Here is a 21,311-nt window from a genome sequence, read left to right as displayed (position 1 = left end):
TGGTATCAAATTAAAAGTCTTGACAAGTCCAAGACAGAAAATTGCATGATATGATGGTGGTAATTATGATGATGTGGCGGTGTTTGTAGAAAAGGTGGTGGTAAGATGATGATGTGGCGATGATTGTAGAAGAGGTGGTGGTAGGGAAGATGATGTGGTGGTGATAGAGGTAATGAGGCAATGCTGTAGTGGTGTTGGTAGAGATGATGATGTGGTGATGGCAGAAATGATGGTGTGGTGGTGGCGATTATACTTGTTTTTAAGGGTTTTACGGCGCTTGCAACACATTAAGGTCATATCAGCGCCAGTAAAAAGGAAAAAAATGGGATAGTAAAAAGTTCTAGAATTACAATTAAAGCACTAAAGAAAAGGTAAGACAAAGGGGAATTGGTTCAAATAGGAAACAGATGTAGATTCCAAGAGCACACTATCAAAGTACTTAGTTTGAGATCACCTAAAAGTCTCACCCAGACACAAGCACAGGTCACCACTAAGAGGAATACACTCACATGTTTACAAATCATATGTTAAAAATGAAAAGAATAACAATACATAACAGAGAGATGATTTACAAGGAAAAATTTCATCTCCCAAAACTGTAACTATACATTCGATTGTTTCCCTCCCAGCCAAAGACTCCGGCCAAGGTCAGGACAAAACCAAGCAATCTCACCCTAAGACAAAGACAGAAAGCAATTGGAAAACAGATAAAGGGGGATAGAAGACACAGCAAGTACCTCCCTGCCCGCTATGGGAGGTAGGAACCCCACCCAGTAGGAAGAAAATGGAATAGTAAAAACGTTTTAGAATTACAACTAAATCACCAAAGAAAAGTTAGACAAAAGAGGAACAGATTCAAATAGAGAACAGGTGTAGATTCCAAGAGCATACGGTCAATGAATTTAGTTTGAGATCACCTAAATGCCCCATCCCTACCCAAACACAGGTCCCCAGTATGAGGAACACACTCAAATGCTTACAAATCATAATATAATATATATATATATATATATATATATATATATATATATATATATATATATATATATATATATATATATATATATATATATATATATAAAACATATAACAAAATAATACAGTGCATAACAGAGAGATGATTTACAAGACAAAAAATATCATCCAAAACTCTAACTATACATTTGACTGTTTCCCTCCCAGCCAGGGTATTCGGCCAAGGCCAGGATAAAACCAGGTAATCTCATTCCGAGACAAAAAGCATTTTGGAAAACAGACATAGGGGATAGAAGACAGTAAGTGCCTCCCTGTCCACTATGGAAGGTCAGGAACCCCGTCCAGGTGGTGGTGATTAGGTATGATGATGATATGGTGGTGGTTGTAGGGATGATGATGTGGGGATGGTTTTAGCTATGATGATGGTATAATGGCTGTGGTTGTAGTAGTGGTGGTAGGGGTGATGATGTGGTAGTAATGGCGATGATGATGGGGTGGAGGTAGGAGAAGTGGCTGTAATAGGTGTAGTGATGTGGTGATAGTTGTATTAGTGGTGGTGGTAAGGATGATGGTGTGGTTATGATTGTAGTAGTGGTGGTGGTAGGTATGATGATGGTATGGTGCTGCGGGTTGAGATGATGATGTGGTGGCGGTATTGGTTGTTGTAGTAGTGGTGACAATGATGATGATGATGATGAGGTTGTGTTTGTTGTAGGGAAGATGATCATGTGGTAGAGGTGGTAGCAGTGATTGTGGTTGTAGTAGGAGTGGTAGAGATGCTGATGTGGCTGTTGTAGTTGGATGATGATGATGAAGTTGTTGCAGTTGTAGTAGTGATGTTGATATGGTTGTTGTGATGAGTCTTTTTAAGCTACAGATAACATTGAAAAAGGCGGAGTTGTGATAGTGATAGGCGGAGATGAACCACAATTTAGGAGGAAATCCACCTTAAGGCAGAAGATTGTCAGCCTTGAAATAAAACTTAATACATCTTGAAATACACAAAGTATAGTACAGTTGTTCTCAAACGATGGTCCCCATGGGGACCGTGAAAAAAGTTAGTCAATTTTAATATTATTGATTTTATGATACATGCTAGATAGTAAATTTCATTTATCTCTTTAAAGGCAGCATAAATTGATTGCTTTTGAATGAAATCAGCCTCTGAAAACGGAGAGCAGAGGGCTTTATCGCATGCACTGCATTTACTGGTTTATCAAAATTTTAAGTTGGGGACAGCAGAAGGTCCAAAACTTCTTTGAGCATCACTGATTGGATCTTCGTAAAAGTTTGAGAACCATTTGTTTAGTAAAACACCATACAGGGGCCTACATTTGTAATGCTCATTCCTCTTAGTGGCTTTGATTTCAGGTAGTACTTGTAGTAATTCACTCAGCTTATGGCCGAGAGGTCGAAGCTTCAAGTCTCGCTGTGGATAGCACAAAGTTGTCTTAAGAAAAGGTATTTTATTCAAATTTTCTCATCATACTCAGATGTAACATGAACTGAATTGTAAAGAAATGATAAAAGCGCCATAATGATACCATTGCTTTTTGTTGCTGTTGGCTTGGATCCCTAATGAAGTGCTTTGAGTGGAAAATGCCCCATGTGGAAGCTCATGATTTTATAAACTGTGCACAATTTTATCCACCGAGTTTAACTATGATTCAGTTTATCCATACACTACCGGGGTGTACATGAGACATATCTGCAAATAGTTGCTGCATTGAAATGGTTGTCTTTATAACAACTGTTTTACTAGGTACACACATTTTGGGTAAAAAAACTTTATATATACATTACCCTTTTTAAGTATGAATTGAGCGCCCACTGGTTCAAATATGGAACAGAATTAGATTCCAAGAGAAAACTATCGATGTGCTTTGAGATCACCCAAAAGTCCCATCCAGTCACAAGCAAAGGATCTCACTAGGAGGAATACACTCAAATGCATACAAAATGTTCTTTTCTTTTGAGACAAATTAAAAAAAACAAAAAACAAACTGTAATGGAGATATAATTTTTAAGGGGAAAAAATATCATCTCCCAAAAATAATAAATACATTTACTGTGTGTACCACGGTGTCCCTCTAAGCCAAGAACTTCAATCAAGGCCAGGACAAAACCAAGTAATCTAATTCTGTTTTATATTTTTGTTTTTAAGGGTTTTACGGCGCTTGCAACACATTTAGGTCATATCAGCGCCAGGAAAAAGGAAGAATATGGGATAGTAAAAAGTTATAGAATTACAATTTAAGTAAGTACACCCAAGAAAAGGTAAGACAAAGGGGAATTGGTTCAAATAGGGAACAGATGTAGATTCCAAGAGCACACTATCCATGTACTTAGTTTGAGATCACCTAAATGTCTCACTCGGACACCAGCACAAGATCCCACTAAGAGGAATACACTCAAATGCTTACATTATACATTCAAAATAACAAATATAACAATACATAACAGAGAGATGATTTACAAGGAAAAAATATCATCTCCCAAAGCAGTAATTATGCATTTGACTGTTTCCCTCCCAGACAAGCACTACGGCCAGGGTCAGGGCAAAACGAAGAGATCTCATTCCAAAACAAAGACAGAAAGCAATTGGAAAACAGACAGAAGGGAATAGAAGACACAGTAAGTGCCCCCCTGCCCACTATGGGAGGCCAGAAACCCCACCCAATAATCTAATTCTAAATCACAGACAGAAAGCAAACTGGAAGAGAATCCCAGATATAGGGAGATCGAGGACAGAGCAAGAATAACCTCCCCGCTAACAATGAGAGGTTAAAAGACCCCATCCCAGGAAAAGCTTAAAGATTTTAACAATAAGAACAGATAATGTTCATTCACATAAATACTTATTCCCATCAAATGACTATTTCTTTATTCAAAACGTATTGAAAGATATTTGGAAAACATAAAAGTTAATTTGTAAATATGAAAGATTAGAAAAGTCCAAGTTAAAAATGTCAAATAATAAAATAATATATTAAAAAAGGTTTTTTAAAAGAAATGAGTTCACTTAGTGTGTAGTGTAAATATCAATTGATTTATAAAAATTCATGTCCTTATGCTTAAACAAGAAAAATTACCATAACCTGACTCAAAAAAAAAAAAAGTAAATGAATCAACACTGTTAACCTTTAAAGCGCAAAGAGCAACAACACAATCAAATTCAAAGTCAAATGTAAAATTTCAATTATTAAATAATATGTACAGTTGACCAATGATATAAATAATTTTCTTTTTTTTTTTACAAGAACATAATACATCCGTATAATAGACTATGAGAGAAATGGGCATATGCAACCCATTGCGTGAAACAGGCGTTCAGTGGGGTGTTTATTTGCTTTTGCACTTACAAGACTTAAAGTCATTTCAGCGCCAGTAAACAGAAAGATGATGGGGAAAATATAGATCTGAAGTGAAAAGTACTGAAGAAAAGTAAGACAAAGGGGGCTGGTTCAAAAAGCAATGGAAGCTGATTTCAATGTGCCTAGTCAAACATAACCTAAAATTTCCATCCAGGCACAAGCAAAAGGCCTGTTGTGAAGGCTACACTCAAATGTCTACAAAATATAATCTATTAAAAAAAAAACCAAATATAATATTCAGTTAAAAACACAGAGATGATTTACAAGGAAAAAATATATTTAAAAAAAAAGTAATTACATATTAGACTGTTTCCCTTTCATGTTAAAAACCCTGGCCAGAACTACGAGAAAACCAATTAAAATCTCATTCCAACAAAAGGACATAAAGCCACCCGGAACGGAAAAACAGATATGGATGTATAGACGACACAGCAAGAATGACCTCTTTGAGCTCTGTCCACCACCATGTCAAAGTGTACAGATGCCGAAAAATTAATTAAGATAAAATGATAGTAATGTAAACTTTTCACCCACTCTTAAAGAAACTATATTCAGTTTCCTAGATAAAACAATATAATCTTAATTGAAAAGTCATAATTCGTGCACAGGTTGCATATTTGCATATTATGTTCTGATTTGACCACCTTGCTTGTCGTATGTAGACACAAAGTTAGTATGATTTATGCACAATTTTTAAAAAATCTCAGATAAAAATAGATTTTTAAACAGACTTGCATATTTTTACACAATAAAATAGATAAAATTCTGGGCATAAAACAAAATCATACACTTTTTATCACATTGAAAAAGATATATTCAAAGTTATTTCACCTTTTCTCAAATTGAAAGACAAAGGAGGTTTATTAGCAAAAGGAGACCCGTGAAAATTTGTGACAATTCACAGCCACATTGTAATGAAAATGAGTCAGCAATAAATCTCATACTCATAATATAATTTAAAATTAACGCGATTGTAAACAGCTGGAAAATCACATGCATGTCACATTTGAGAAGGTCAGAATCAAAAGGTACCAAGTTCGCTGTTCGGCTGAATGGAGGTAATAAAAGTCACTTTAAAAGTAAAATAGGATGGTTATCTCCCTCTAATTTGGGGAGAATGAGAACGCTCTAAGTCTACCCAATTGGAGTAATAAAACAGTGTTTCTCAAATCCAGCTACAGGGGACATACTACCTTTTAATTCTGGCCTCCTCATATATTCTTTTATTTGATACACTGCACCTTCAGCAATTCGACAGGACAGACAAAATGTGTTTTTGACAAAACAAATTTACAGCATTAAAAGGAATATATCTAAAACTTTCAGTTCATCTCAACTAAAATTCTGACTAGTTGTAGAGTTTTTCAATTCAACAGAGATGGTTTAAAAAAATAAAAAAAAACAAAAACAAACAAACAAAAAAACCTTTGAAACATAATGTTAGAAACCGTAAATCAATCATCAGAGATTATGAGATGAAAAGGTATTCTGAGCATGATTGTCATCATGATGAAAGATTTAGGTCACAGAACTTCGAGGGGATGTATTTGGCACTTGTTTCTGTTCCTTAATTTATGGATGAATAATAATTACAACTACTTAAACTCTACCCAAAGTTTTTTTTTGTTTTTTTTTTTTCTTTTTGGGGGTACAAGGTGCTATCTTGTAAAACCGGTACTTCTGTATAACTGCGGCACTTGGGCGTTGACAAAATCCGAAGAAGAACATCTGGATGCCTTCCATCGCACACAGCTATGAAGGGTACTGGACATCAAATACCCAAAAAAGATCTCAAATGAATCACTCTATAAGATCACAAAAGAAAGACCAATCTCCCTTGACATTTTACAACAACGATGGCAACTTTTCGGTCACATACTACGCAGGGACAAAAACATACCAGCTAACCAAGCCATGTCGGGATATTTCCAAAAACACGGGAACCTTTTCAGAGGAAGACCGATCACAACACTCCCTGTGATCCTAAACAAAAACCTCACAACACTTGGACAAAGCATTAGTCTCATAACGGCAGGGGACCTTGAAAATCTGAGAACCCAATAGAGGACCGGCAATATTGGAGACACCTCACACAGGAAATACTGGAAACAGCCAAGGCGACCCGATCTTTCGGTCGAGACGTGAAAGGCATCTAAGTCAAGTAAGTCAAGGTGCTATCAATACTTCTAGGTCATTTCAGCTCTATCAAACAGTTTGCCAACACTTACAAACTCAAAATAAAAGAAAGATAAGACAAAAAAAAGGAATTGTTAGAGCAGGGAAATGTTTCCCAGAGCAATCTATTCATGAGTCTATTCTAAAGCTACCACATGATCTTCGTCAAGAGAATTACACCATAATCTAACAAAATTCATACTCAATGACTAACAATTTTATCAGATCAACACTAAGATGATTTACGAAGAAAAAGTAAATTATATGCTCCCCCCCCCCCCCCCCCCCCACTCCCTTCTATGAAAAAGACTTCATGGCTTCCCTCTCAGATAATAATCACAACCAGTCAGACAGGTCCAAGCAAACATGTCTGATTTTAAAGAGAAGACATGACGCAGAAGGGTAGATCTAGAGCCCCTACTACTTACTCACGTGTAATGGTTTTTTATCTTAAAGAGTATGAAAGAATAGAAGTATTTTCCCTCTTAGAAAACAATAAGCCCTATTGTTGCTTTTCCTCATTGTTTGGTGTTCTATCTGCAGGAAAAACGTAGTTTAGTTTAGGTTTTCATTATGCTTGCAACACTTTTGGGTCATTTCAGTTAACCGAAAAAGGGAGATGACAGGGGAAAGGTTGTAAATCTGAAGTTTAATGCACCAAAGAAAAAGTATGACAAATGAGTCTGGTTAAAAGCACAGAATATTCAAAACTAAAAACCGATAATGGTACATAACAGTGAGATGATTTACAAGGAAAACAAAAAAATCATCTCTCAAAATAGGAACTATACATTTAACTGTCTCTCTTTCAGCTAAAGACCTATGCCAAGACCATGAATCAAACCAAGATATGTCAATCCATAACAAAGAAGACGAGAGCAACATAGGAAGGAAAACAGATATAGGGTGATAGAAGCAATAGTGACCTTTCTGCCCACCATGGAAGGTCAAAAGCCCCAACCAGGTAGGGATAAAAGAAGGGTACGGAATTATTGACAAAGAGTCAGAAAATAAAAATTCATTACCATATTATAAATTGATGACAAATCTTAATAAAAAAACAAAACAATCTCAAACCATTCACTGACAATGGTAAATTGTTAGGCCACAAGTAGAAGACTCCCCCCCCCCCCCCCCCCCCCCCCCCATGAAAATAATGTATATTTCTTATGTCTATGAAAAAATAGACCGGAAAAATGAATATCATATTGATCCAAAACACATTTGATAAATGCATAGAAAATAAATAGTAAAGCAGTATATCTTTGGTTTTTAAAAATTATTTAGAAATAAAATTAAGACCTAACCATAAATAAGATAACTTTGAACTATTTTATAATACATCACTCGTTTTGACAATCAGTTCAAATATATTAGAAAGTCTCTTTGTGGCAAGAAATCTACTTTCATGTATGTATGTATGTATGTATGTATGTATGTATGTATGTATGTATGTATGTATGTATGTATGTATGTATGTATGTATGTATGTATGTATGTCTTTGTCTTGTCATTAAATCGCAACTCCATGCTTCAAAAATAACCGCAACAGTCTGTATGGTGAGAACAAATGGATGTGTTTAGGCTTTTATTTTGATTTTTTAAATTTCTCTGTCAAATTCAATTTGGCAATTTATTGTTTTGATATTTTCAGGTAGAGAATTCCATATTCGGATGGTGCTTGGAAAAAACGAGTTGAGATGAGCATTGACTCATGACTCCGGGAGTTGGTATGAGTGTTGTCATAAAGCTACCATTTGGGATTGTTGTCAGTCCCTGACGGGCCGGCCTTAAAGCGGACTTTGGCTTTATGTACAGTGCGTCTCTCATGTATTAGTGACCTGTTTAGGCTCTTGCGCATCTCACTGATGCTTTCAGTCCTCCTGTAATTGTTGCAAACAGACCTACATGCCCTGTTTTGAATTTTCTTGAGCTGCTCTATCTGCTTTTTACTCTTGGGGTCCCAAACGCATGCACTATATTCTAAAATTGGCTGTATGAAGACTTTATAGCAGGTTTCTCTGATGTTCCTTGGACAGTTTTGTACATTTCTTTTTAAGAATCCAAGTTTTGTATTGGCCTTTATACAAACTTTATCGATGTGGTGCTGCCAAGACATTTTGTTGTCAAGAGTCAATCCAAGATATTCTTCTTTTTGTGTTGTCTCCAATTTTTCTTCAAGTATATAATAGTCTGAACTTATTATTTTCTTTTTGTTCGTTATACGAATTAGCTGGCATTTCTTTGGGTGGAATTCCATTTTCCATTCTTTCTCCCACGATTATAGTCTGTTTAGGTCTTTTTGAAGTATATTGCAATCTTTTGATGTTTGAAAGTATGTATGTATGTATGTTTGCATGTATGTATCTTATGTATGCATGTGTATGTTTGTATGAGTATGAGTAGGTGTAAGTATATACATGATAGGTTCGAATTTGCATGCACATAAATGGAGACCAAAAACACGTCCAATTGAATCAATGCCACCTTGTGAATGTTGTCTGTTACATGACATTCCTGTTTTTTTGTTTGATACAGTGTCTAATGTGAAGGACTCATAATGTTTAAGATCATGTACTTGTTATAGGTACTCTTTATCCTGCTATTTGTATGTTTGAAATCTGCTTCTTTTCAGTAACAAAGTTGCACAGAATCGATGCAATATGGTGAAATGAGAGTTTATTCTCAAGATTGTCTCATTGAAATAAAAAATACATTGTTACCCTCACTATACCATTAACGACAGAATTAGTTTACAATGAAATTATTAAGAGTTAAAAGACCACCCTGCCCCTCCCCCCAATTTAGACATCGACTATCACTTCCATCCATCATTTCACTTACTATCAGATAATCAACTACGCCTATGATTATAGCGCAGCAATTGTCAGTCTCGCCAACCATTCTAATGTTAGCTGAACAAAAATGTTAATAAAATTAATGAATTTATCAAATGAGTGCTCTGTTAATATGCTTGACTTAAACATCACAAAGCTGAAAAAAAAAAGAGAAATCTTTAGCTCATGAAACAAGACCCAATTCAACATTTTACAATTAATATCAACATTGAGGAAGTAGAGTTAATAAATAATTTTAAATACCCTTAGGCGCATATCAACAATTCTTTTCCAAATTTTTTAGATATAAAAAAAACCCCAAAAAGATACAGATTGTAAATTTCGAGGAAATTTAGATCTTTTGTAATGAGCCAAAGGATTATGGTCCTAAAGTCTGATTCATAAGTTTCACCTCCTTTGGCATTGCGGGGTGATACAGAACAATAAAATCTACACAAGTTTTAACATATCTCTAACTATTTAAAAACTTGATTGAATTTTTCTGTGTTCTATAAAATACCCCTTTGCGCATTCTTTGATCATAGGATCTTAGCTCCAATGGTATGTATAAAGATTATCATTATTATTATTATTATTATTATTATTATTATCATCATCATTATCATTATCATCATCATCATTATTATTATTATTTATGTTTTATTATTAATATAATTTTTGTTATTATTATCAACATTATTTCCCCTACACCAAATAAATTTAAAAAATAAATGTACATGTCTGTACTCGATATTATCTTTCCAACAAATTCAAAACATTTTACACAAGCCTTAGGATTGCAGAGAAAGAAAACTACAAACTTCTCAACATCCAGAATAAAATTATTTTGACATATTATATTTCAACATCAAACTTTTGCGGTGTTTACAATGTCTTTAAAATATGCAATGAGTACACATTCCATATTTGAGAGGGTAACTGCTTTATTAAAGTTGTTAAAATTCTGCTTCAAAACGAATCAATTTACAAGTGTTGGAAATGCAAAGAAATATGTAAACTTCTACATATAGTCTACAATCATATTTCAAATATAGCTGGCACGTCTCAAAAACATTAAAGACATTACATGTTTTGCCCATAAAATATAGAGTAATTCACTTTTAATAAGAGCTCAGTTGGGTACGGCCATCATTCAGCAGGCTGATTTGTATTTCTGATGTTCCTTAAGTAAACCAGTGCTTTCGGATCTCCACTAACAGACCTGCAATTTTATATGAAAATAATTTATATAAACTGCTGAGACAGTAAACAGGTACCCCAGACCATCAATACTTCAAGTGAGATACCAGGCATTAAGACCAATGTTCCTCATTTACTGATCCTGACTAAATTGTGGTTAAACAAATGGAAACTAAATCCAAAAAAAAAAAAAATATATATATATATACAAAAGAGGAGGCTTTAAACAATTTTTGATTCAATTGGTTAATAACAAGGCATTCTTTTCTTTAATTATTATGCTGTCTACAGTAAAAGCATTTCAATTTTTGACAAACTATAATACAGATACCCATGACAGGATATTTAAGGAAGATCTAATAAAAACACGAATATAACTAGATATAGATGATGTCTAAAAAGAACGACAATTGATGCATCAAAGTTTGAGAATTATTATTCTTTTATACAATCCAATAGGTTCAGTAAGATATCATTAAACAAATTATGCAACAAACTGTAAGCATGAACAAAGTAAGAAAATAAATAAATCATAGAAATCAAATTCATCTTTTTAAAAAATCCTATTTAAGCAATAAACTTATGTAAAGAGATAAGAAAATGCCAATGAGTGTGACCGGTCCAGTATCAGTAATCATGAAATTGATTTTACAAATCCCTTCCTTTTTTTTTATGGTTACCGTGATTTCATCTACTTTTAAAACAGGGAATAATTCTATTCTAACTTGAAATCAAATGACGTCACTTGTTTAATTTTTTGTTGTTTTGTCAAAAACAATTTTTTTTTTAAGTTTAAGAAAGACATCATTTATGATATATATGATATTCGGTAGATTCGTCATTAATATAACTGATCTAAACTTTTCTCTGTATTTACATGAACCTCTTGTTCCACTTCAAGGCTGGTATATGGAGAATTTCCTCGGTAGAGACAGTAATGCTGAACAATGAACAAAATGTCGAAGAGAACAGAAAAAGCTCCTAATCCAAATTTTGTAAGGTCTCCAAAGATGGATTCCCAGTCATCTGGTTGGGAAAAATCACAAAATAATATATATAAATATTACAAAACAACAATCAGATATGCAGTAGAACCAACTATCTAAGACCATGGGCCAAAAAGGTTACCTTGAAGAAGTGGTCGATATGGAGAGGGGATGCCAAATATATATTGGGGGGACGGGGGTGGTGTTAGTCCTTTAAATCATGAACTGGTTATCCCAAAAAAACCCAGCAAAAAACCGCTTCTTTTCTCCAACTGTTGAAAGGTTGTAAAAGACAGGATTATTGAAAAGCTAGTGTATTAACAAGCTTTCTCTCAATGTGTTGATATGCCAGAACAAACATGCTTACATGGCTGCCAATCTCAGTACAAGAATAAGTGTGAGATTGAGAGTAAGATTTTGAAAAAAAAAAAAAGATTACAATTTGAAAATGTAAACCTTGAGTTATCTCTTTCCCTGCCAATGCATAATTTTGGAAATAACTAATTCTTATAACAAGTTTGTGTGGGCTAAAGATTTCATAATTTTAAGGGAAACTAGAAAATAAAATTATGAAGTAATGCAAAAAAACCCACCAAAAAAACAAAGATAAACCTATACCTAATTGCCTAAAAGCTCTTGGCTTACGATGCAACTCAAAAAAAAAAGTCAACGAAAAAATAAAAATAATAATCTCCTGTAATCATACCTGTGTTGTCAACAAATATCAGAGTCATCAATCAGTTGTCCTGTCACAGTAACAAACAATGGAAACTATAATGAGTTGTACTTCAACACTCAGGAATTACCCATTACTAAAGTCTGTTATAAAAACTTAATTGCAGTCATCGCATCGTCATTGTATATTGACCTGATGACAAAATATGAGTGGTGCTTTTTAAACACCATGAAGGCCAAAAGACCATTAAACGAAATATGCACAATGCAATCTGGAATTGAGCCTTTCAAAAAGGATTTAAAGCATATAACTCATTTTTAGAACATACCGCTGTTATAGGCCAGCAAGAACATCTGTAATAGACTCAAAGATCCTCCAGTGAAGTCCAGCAAGATGTTCCCAATACTCCAACCATCTGTACTTTTACGACGAAAGTTCATTACAGCCTGAAAAAAAAAACAAAACAAAAAAAAAAAAACATCAAAGAAATTGTTAAAAGATAAAGGTTAAAGTACATCACTCCCATTACCTCCTTTTAAAAACAACGTGATGTAAAATAAAAGATAAGTCTAATCTTTGATGACAGCCTTTTCACAGATTACACATATTAGCCAAGTGAAACGATGTTCACTTTCATCAGTAGGCGAAAAACAATTTGTAAATAAGGATTATTAAAAATGTCCGAATTCTAATCTCTCTGGATTAACTTTTTAAAAACAACCCAAAAAAAACCCAACAAAAAACAAAAACAACCATGACCAATCAACAATCAAAGCCCTGAGCATTGCCACCTTTTAAATATATTCCAACCTAACTTTCTAATTTGGACTGGATTTGTTTTTTTTGGATAGAATAAAATTGAATAGATTTATATCCTTTATCATAGCAAATATACTACTAATTTATTATATGCCAATCACACAGGTTATCAATAACATGGAGGTTTATCTATATTTTACAGTTTCAAACCGAGTTGGAAAACATAACAATGTTGTTGTTTTACTTTTTATCAATACTAGTCTATGTTGGCAGTGATGTAATACATTAAAACTCAACTGTTTGGCAGAGCATGCAAGCATTTAGAAATCTACTTTAAATGTTAAAAAAAAAAGTAATTGGTATATTAAAAAAACAAAAAAACAAAACAAAACAAAACAAACAAACAAAAAACAAAAAAACCAAAGAAAATTTTGTAAGTTACTCTAAAAAAAGAAATTCTCACCTGCGGTATATACTTGATTAATGTGACAGCCAGTTTAATGTAGGAGAAATAATATAGGTAGGTAAGCCAAGATACTTTGTGTGCTATTGTGACAAAAAGGGTAATGCTGGCAAATAGCCACGCCCCAGAGACCAGGATAACAGCAATCTTTGATGGTCTTTGGCCACCTCTCTGGTCAAGAAATCAAATGGAAAATAAAAGCCATGAACAGCGCTTGTAATGGTTTAAAGTCAAAAGTTTACCAAAAATTTCTTTGAATAAAAATGAAATGTCTTTTAGAAAGCAACCAAAAATTCAAATTGTGTTTCATAGCATGGTTCATTTAAAATTTGAATGTCAGAACAAAAATAATTTTAGAGATTTGGTTTAATACAAAATGTGTTTTGAAACATTAATCGTTATGCTACACAATGGAAATTTTTAAATACAGCTCCTTATAACTTGATTGAATTGTATTCATAAAGCAAAAGGTAATAATCCCACTTTAAATTTTAGAAATAAAACAAGAGAGTAAGTTTTAAAAGAGTAAATTGATAACCATAAAAATATATTTACATCATAGATAAAACACTGGAAGATGGTGATAAGAGTGATAAGGACTGCATGGAGGGAGAAGATGACATCATTGAGCTGGACCGGGTTAATGCCGTGCTTGTGATGAGACATATATTCATCCTGTTAAAAAAAAAGAGTAACATGGACTATTTGTTAAAACATTGTATCATTAGCACATTGACATTGACTAGTGGTGTAATGTGTGTGATTGGACGAGACTGAATTCCCATAAAAAAATATGTTGAATATGTGTAGATATAAAATAGGGAATTATTATGAATATTTACAAGGCGTTAGGATTCCAGTTGAAATAAGAAAGCAGTGGATGTTAATAGAAATACTATACTTTACACAAGAGCCTCTGATATTTTAACTTTCTACATTTTATGTCGTCTACTCTTTAAGTTGGCTTCTCTGAGTGAATCTAATATGTAATGAAAAGTTTAAATAAAAAGATTACTGAATCATATAATTTTTTACCTTGATGATATCAACCCAAAACATTCCAACATTGAAAAATCCATATGCAAGAAACCCAGTGAGGTTATACATCAGGAAATCAAAGCTCAGCCCAACAACGCTGGAAAATCAAAATCAGAAGAGACCATAGATTGAAAAAAAACCCCAAAACAACAACAAAAAAAACAATAATCAAAATAACAAAACACAATATTGTTAAAATTAAAATTGTATTTCTATAACAGTAAAGACTGAGCATTGTTTCCATTTGTCGGAAGAAACTATTTTCTCAAATGGTGTGTTTTGTATGACTAACAATCCTTTGCTATCAAAAAGACTTTATTGTTATAGATTTCTGATGCAGTAAAATATTGAAAATATTGAGTTGAAAATGGCTGTAACTCTGGATAAAGTACAGTACCTTTCTCGATTAAGATGTGGAAACTACCGGATTGTAGACAATGGTGGACAATTTAAGAGAACTCATTTAGAAAAAAGTGATTTTAACAAGTAACATGTGCTTTATGTAAAGGACATTTGGTCTCATAAACCTGATGGGATAATGCATGGAGCATTGTGAATGGTATATGATATAGTAAACAATGCAGATGACGTTTATACATAATACGCATAATTATATTTTATATTTTTTGTATAAATAACTCTAAATGCCCTTTTCTTTTAAATGCCCCTTTTTATTGCTTTCTTATCACTGGCATTCAAACATACTTTTTCCCCCCGAAGTAAATGATTCCAAAGTAATCTCAGCAAAACACCTGCAGCATACGAGGGTGAGTCAAAAAGTAATGAGACTCTTCTTATTACTTTAAGACAAATTGAATCAATAACATTCACCATACCTCAAATCAAAGCTTGGTATAGGCTGAGTAGAATGCTACTTCTCAACATAGTCTCTCTCGATAGCCACAGTCCACCTTTTAGTACGGCCATGTATTCTGTCCTCGTAAAACTGAGTTGACTGAACTTTCAGCCAATTTTTCACTACTGTTTTGGCTTATTCATCATTTTCAAAGCGATGCCCCCTCCTCCAGTAAACCAAAAGATGGAAGCTCGAAAGTGTCAAGTCTGGTGAATATGGAGGGTGAAACAGGCTGTCCATCGATCAACTCCCTTTTCCTGACACTTGTGTGTGGAATCGGAAGGACATATTCATGAAGAAACAGTACTCGTTCCATCTCCAAAACCAGTCTAATTAGACGAATTCTTGCTTTCAGTCGCTTCAATGTCTATTTGTACCTGCTATCTCATCAAGAGAAGTTCTATTAGATATGATCAGTGATTCTGTCTTTATTTGATTCAATGAGTTGACACTGCTTGGATGGCGACCATCACAAGATTTGTCAAATAAAGACATGGTTGAGGGGGTTTCAAGTTAGGTGGTGGATTGCATCTCATTTTCTTCTGAATGATGATGAGATACATGTTCAATCCAAATAAATTCACTGCCTCTACAAAATGCGTGAGTTTTATAAATTTACCCAAAGCATTTTAAAATGTTATTGGAAGTTTCTTCTTCAAAAAGAAGAAATTCAATGACAGCTTCCTGTTGCTGAAGGACATTCATGGGGGCAGCCATTTTGAACTGCCATAACTTTGTCAACATTTGACAGAATTAAAATTTTAAACTTTTGGTTTAAAGAGTACATGTGTAAGTTCAATTGAGTCAAATATGAAATATGACGTCACATGAAAAAGAAATGAACTCAGTAGGAGATTTGTCCCATTACTTTTTGACCCACCCTCGTATTAATTTAAGAACAGTGTATGAGGCTATTTTATTAGCTTATGTTGTGTTAGTGATTAAACCAGTAGAGGCAGGCAATTATACTAACCTTTTTCTCTTCCAATTGGTGTACACTTGTGGGTAGAAAGAGACTGACCAAGCAGCAAAATAAACCCAGCCGATGATAGCATTGATGATGACAAGGGCAGAGTTATGGACGATGTCAAGTCTCACAAATGTATCATCCAAGCTGGCAATAATAAAGGGTCATGTTCATATTACCAATGCTAAATTTATTAATTTGAATCAAACTGATTCATCACTCTTACTTTATGCTTGTAAAGATCTGAACAAGTGTGCATGAAAGGTGCTACACAAAGCAAGAAAGAAAAATATAAGAAAAAAAACACATTAAAATAAATCAGTCTACATCAACTGGGGATCGAACCCCAGGGCTCCTAATTACCGATCAGACGTGCTACCATTACACCGCAGATGCTCCCAATAGTTGAGACTTTACACTTATAATTACGAACAGTAAAAAAACAAACATAACAAAAAAAAAAAAAAAAAAAAAAAAAAAAAAAACCCAAACAAAAACAAACACAAAGGTCTTGAATATAACTTTAACAGGTAGATTTATCTATATGCACTTGCATGGTTTGCATTTCAGTTTAATAATAAAAATATAATAATAGCAAGAATGATGATAATAATATACTTACTCATTCCTCTTTGGTGTTTCATAAACACATAAGGATCATAATAACAACAGCAACAACAATAATAATAATGATAATAATAATAATAATAATAATAATAATAATAATAATAATAAAATAAATAATAATAATAATAATAATAATAATAATAATAATAATAATAATAATAATAATAATAATAATAATAATAATAATAATAATAAATTTATCGAGCAAATATAATAAATTTCAGAAGATAAAAAATTGTTAAAATGAGAAGTTACAACTTCTTACTTTTTAAATTCTTGTGAGGAAGAGTTGATTCCCAAAACTATGTGACCAGCATTTTCCCCAGTGACGTTGACAATCCATGATAGATCAGAACTGTTTGCTTTTATGTTAATATCAGAGATAACTTTAACATAATTACTTGTATCTTTATCTCCATCGTCGCCATAAAGGAAATACAATGTGGCAGTGTGGTTGAGCTTGTCACTGGATTAAAAAAAAATTATAGACATGATTTCTATTTTTAAAAAAGAGTCTTTAGATAATACATATATAAATGTAAATGTTGTGAAGAAAGAATGGTCAATATTATCAATCAGTCATAAGCAATTACAAATTCTAAAGTATGACTGTTGACATTTTTCTTTTTATCAATCAAAAAAAAAAATTGATAAAGAAAAATGTTCAATCTTGAACCTCACTTACAGGGAAACCCATCAAATCAGAGTGGAATCACAGGGAACAGAAATTTCTTTGAAATTCATTTAATTTTATGAAAGGACTAGACACATTCTGATTTATATAAGCCTCTGATTATACAAGACAAAGTGACATTGCTCAAGTCTACATTAAACCTCCCTCCCCCAATAAATAAATAATACATCCTTAATGCCTTTCGACCAGCCTATTTCAGGTTGTTTTTAAAAAAAATATAACAATGGCATCCACAGCTTGGAAGAAAACTGAAATATTTCCCTGCACAGCAAATTAGGCATCCTTGCAGATTTCAATTACAACGGCAACAGACATTTCCCGATTAGATATGGCCTGTTGTTGTTTATCGATTTATCACATCTTGTCAAAATCATCTCCTAATTGTGTATTATCTTTTTATTTTTTATATATTCATTAACTCAAAATCAAAACGGAAAATATTACTGTCAATATGCAAAAATGCCCCCCCCCCCCCCCTACATTCTCTCTCTCAAAAAGGTATATACTTGCAGAGTGTTTTATTCAACTAATGTTCTGTTAAGTGAACGTAAACATGTAAGGTTGCTTAAAAAATGATTGAACAGCCCCCCCCCCCCCCCAAAAAAAAAATAAAAAAAAATCAAGTATGGATTTAGAAGACTTACCTTATACTAAGGGTGACATGACTGGTCTCTCCGACAACAACATTCATATCCTCTTCAGAAAATGATGCTGAAACATTTTCACCTGTTCCAAATAAAGAAATTAACGCATCATTATTGTTGCAGTCCTACAATCATAAAGAGCCTACAATGCCACTGGCTGAGTTGAAACAATCAGTGTTGTGACAATAATACATTGCTCTCTGTGTCCTTAGACATTGACAGACAGTCAAGTCACAAAAGATTGCTATAGGTAAATAGGCCTCTCAACAGTCCTTGATTATTAATGGGCAATTGGACCATTTTTATACGAGCAAGGTGTACACAATAGAATATTACAATAATATAATACACATTCATTAATCTGCTGTTTTTTACCCCCTTACACACTATAGCTATGTAGGCAGGTCTGACTGATCAGATCTTTGTTAAAAGCATAGAAAGAAAAAGGAGAATCAGAACTGTTCCATGATTTTAAAATGACACATGTACAGGAGTGTATAATAGTTAATCTTCCATAAAGAAGCATAAATGATCAAGGTTGGTGATTTAAAACTTAAACTTGCACCATTGACCCTTTAAACTTTACATTTGTTGGAATTGATTTTTCTGTGGTTGCTTGTTAACTTGTTGGAAATCCCATTTTACTGCTAAAGAAATATAAATAAAGATAATGGTCACTTACATTTCTATTATTTATATGATTTTTAATGCAACCTCATTCATAGACACATGCATTAATTAACCAACCTCAGATAAAAAACCCAGCATAATAAATGAATCTTTATCTTAATTAATAAACCAGATTGATTATGAAAAACACTTTTGTGACCCAGTATTATTTTACCAATGCAAATAATTTTGTAAACTGCTGATTAAAACTGATTTTAAAATGTATTAAGTCAATAGGTATGGGAGTAAGAAGTTGAAAATGATGATGGTGAGTGGTGGTTGTGCAGAGTGTAAGGTCGTGGGTATCAATGGATTTATTCCCAGGGTAAACTTAAGCATGGTCCAGATTGTAACTGTGGTTGTGGTGCTCAAGTGAAAAAGATTAAGACAATGAAGTGACAGATAGTTAAGTAGCCTGACTTCATGTGTCAGAAGTAGAAGTTAAAATAGAGAGCTGATTCCATGAATGAAAAGAAAACCCAACAGATTTAACAGTGTTATGTGGGTACGTTCGAATGGGTGACTATTGATACTATTGATATCATAGCACAGGGAAAGCTTAAAACTGTGTTATGTGAGTACGATTAAATACGGGACCATTAAATTAGGTTTAGTTGATCTATGTGAGTGTGTCTGAATGATTGTCAATTAAAACCATAGAACAGAGAAGACCTTACAGTTCTATGTGTGTACGTGCAAACAGGTGCCAATAAAAATATAACACAGAAAAGGCTTATCTGTGTTGGAAAATAATTGATTGCTGGCCAGTTGTATTGCCCTGTTTGATGACCAATAAAAGGAGATGTTTGTGTGTAAAATCACATCTCCATGACAAAAAGGACTGTGATAAAATTTGATGCATTGAAGCTTGTACGAATAATGACTAATCCAGATATTGGGATATTGGGAAATTGATAAAATCTTGTGCACAGAACTTTGAAAAGCACGGTTGTCCTCAATATCCTCAGTGTGTGTGTTATGTTTCCGTTGGGAAGGCAAATGTGGGGTATGCGTGAGTGTGAGTTTAATTGTGCGTGGGTGGTTGTATGCTTGTGATGTGCAAGTGTTAGTAAACTGTGAGTATTTTTTTTCTGTTCAGCGCTTTGAGATTTGGACTTGGACAATTCTTAGGACAACACCATCCCTATGTTCCCTAAACATAAATTATGTCATTATTTTTTGGCACAAATTTCTAAATTTTTTTGTATAATTGATTTTTTTTTTGGCGGGATTATTTTGCTGGCTCTGGCCTTTTTTCAATCTACCCTTTATACATATGCAATTAAATTGCCAGAGGTATAAATTTAAATAAACTCATTATGTCATTACGCAACATGTTTATATCTTTTCATTTAAATATACTCTCAAACTCAATCTCTATGTATTAAATCAAAGAGGGGAATTATTTGCAATTGTTTCAGTGAGATATTGGGGATAAATCCAAAAGTGATATAGCAAATTGTTTCTTACGTATAGCCGAGTTCTAATTATGTAACATTTCTGTCATATTATGTAATAATGTGTTATTTTGAAATGATTATCTTCCTCTTTATTAATGTAAACCATGGAGATCTTTATATGTAAACGCATTGTCCTCGATAAGACGAACATTTTGGTATATAATATATAATAAGAACTCCATATAGTATATAGACTGTTTTAACCATTTCTTTTATTAACAACAGTGTAACAGCACGCGATTTCGGTCACAACTTTTCAATGGTAATTTTAGGGTAAAAATCAGTCTGAAATTTCAGACTTTGAACTGCCGTAACTACATTTCTAATCAAGATAGAAACAAAATTCAAACTGTTTTGTAATCAGTGTTACCAGCTCTTTCATGTGACATTGTTTCAAATGTGTGAGTTACATTTAAAATTACTGAGAGACTTACCCTGAACATGGTGGAACAGACCAAAAAGTGCGCCAAGAGCAATTAAACTCACGATTCTTTTTCTAGTTGTTTCCATTACAGATTCCATAAAGGAAACTTTGGTGATGCATAGAAAGTAGGAGAGATTTTAAGCACACAGGCAATTTGATCTGTCTTTTGCCTATCTATACACATAGAGATTGATTAATTATCTCAGTCTCAGTCTCAGCAGTGAATCAGTGAATGACTGTGTGGTTATTCATTCAGTAGTTCAATGTGAACGGGGAAACGATTGATAAATTATAAATTTTAGAATTAAAAAAAAAACAATATTCTAGCCTTGTCCAAATCACAGAAAAAGAGAAACACGCTAGGTGTGTTTTTTTTTAAAACGAGAACTCCAAACAGCAGCAGAGAAACTGTAAAAATCGAAACAACAGATTTAGATTTTTTCTTTCCCATGTCTTTGCATAACGTCACATGACTTGTGACATATGA

The 21,311-nt window shown here is 33.4% G+C and overlaps 1 protein-coding gene across 2 annotated transcripts; it reads right to left on the bottom strand.

The window, feature by feature from the left end:
• Window positions 1-10,036: 10,036 nt before the first annotated feature.
• LOC144973001 (cystinosin-like) lies at window positions 10,037-21,305 on the bottom strand. 2 transcript variants are annotated; one of them, XM_078914933.1, is made up of 10 exons: window positions 20,835-21,305; window positions 18,272-18,353; window positions 17,199-17,399; window positions 16,313-16,453; window positions 14,481-14,580; window positions 14,001-14,120; window positions 13,446-13,616; window positions 12,552-12,669; window positions 11,439-11,587; window positions 10,037-10,583 (listed from the first exon to the last, which is right to left on the bottom strand). In XM_078914933.1, the coding sequence occupies exons 1-10, from the start codon at window positions 20,920-20,922 to the stop codon at window positions 10,575-10,577; spliced, it is 1,179 nt and encodes a 392-aa protein (XP_078771059.1). In that variant the 5' UTR covers window positions 20,923-21,305; the 3' UTR covers window positions 10,037-10,574. The 2 variants fall into 2 exon arrangements, with proteins under 2 accessions (XP_078771059.1, XP_078771051.1); XM_078914925.1 differs by lacking the exon at window positions 10,037-10,583 and having other exon boundaries at window positions 11,225-11,587; window positions 20,835-21,302.
• Between the last annotated feature and the right edge of the window lie 6 nt (window positions 21,306-21,311).

The sequence above is a fragment of the Berghia stephanieae genome, chromosome 1 (assembly GCF_034508935.2).
Source record: "Berghia stephanieae isolate SIO BIC M18660-M18661 chromosome 1, UCSD_Bste_1.3, whole genome shotgun sequence".
In the NCBI taxonomy this organism is placed as follows: Eukaryota; Metazoa; Mollusca; class Gastropoda; order Nudibranchia; family Aeolidiidae; genus Berghia; species Berghia stephanieae.
Note: the sequence above shows the minus strand (reverse complement) of the source record. Positions and strands in the feature narration are given on the sequence as shown.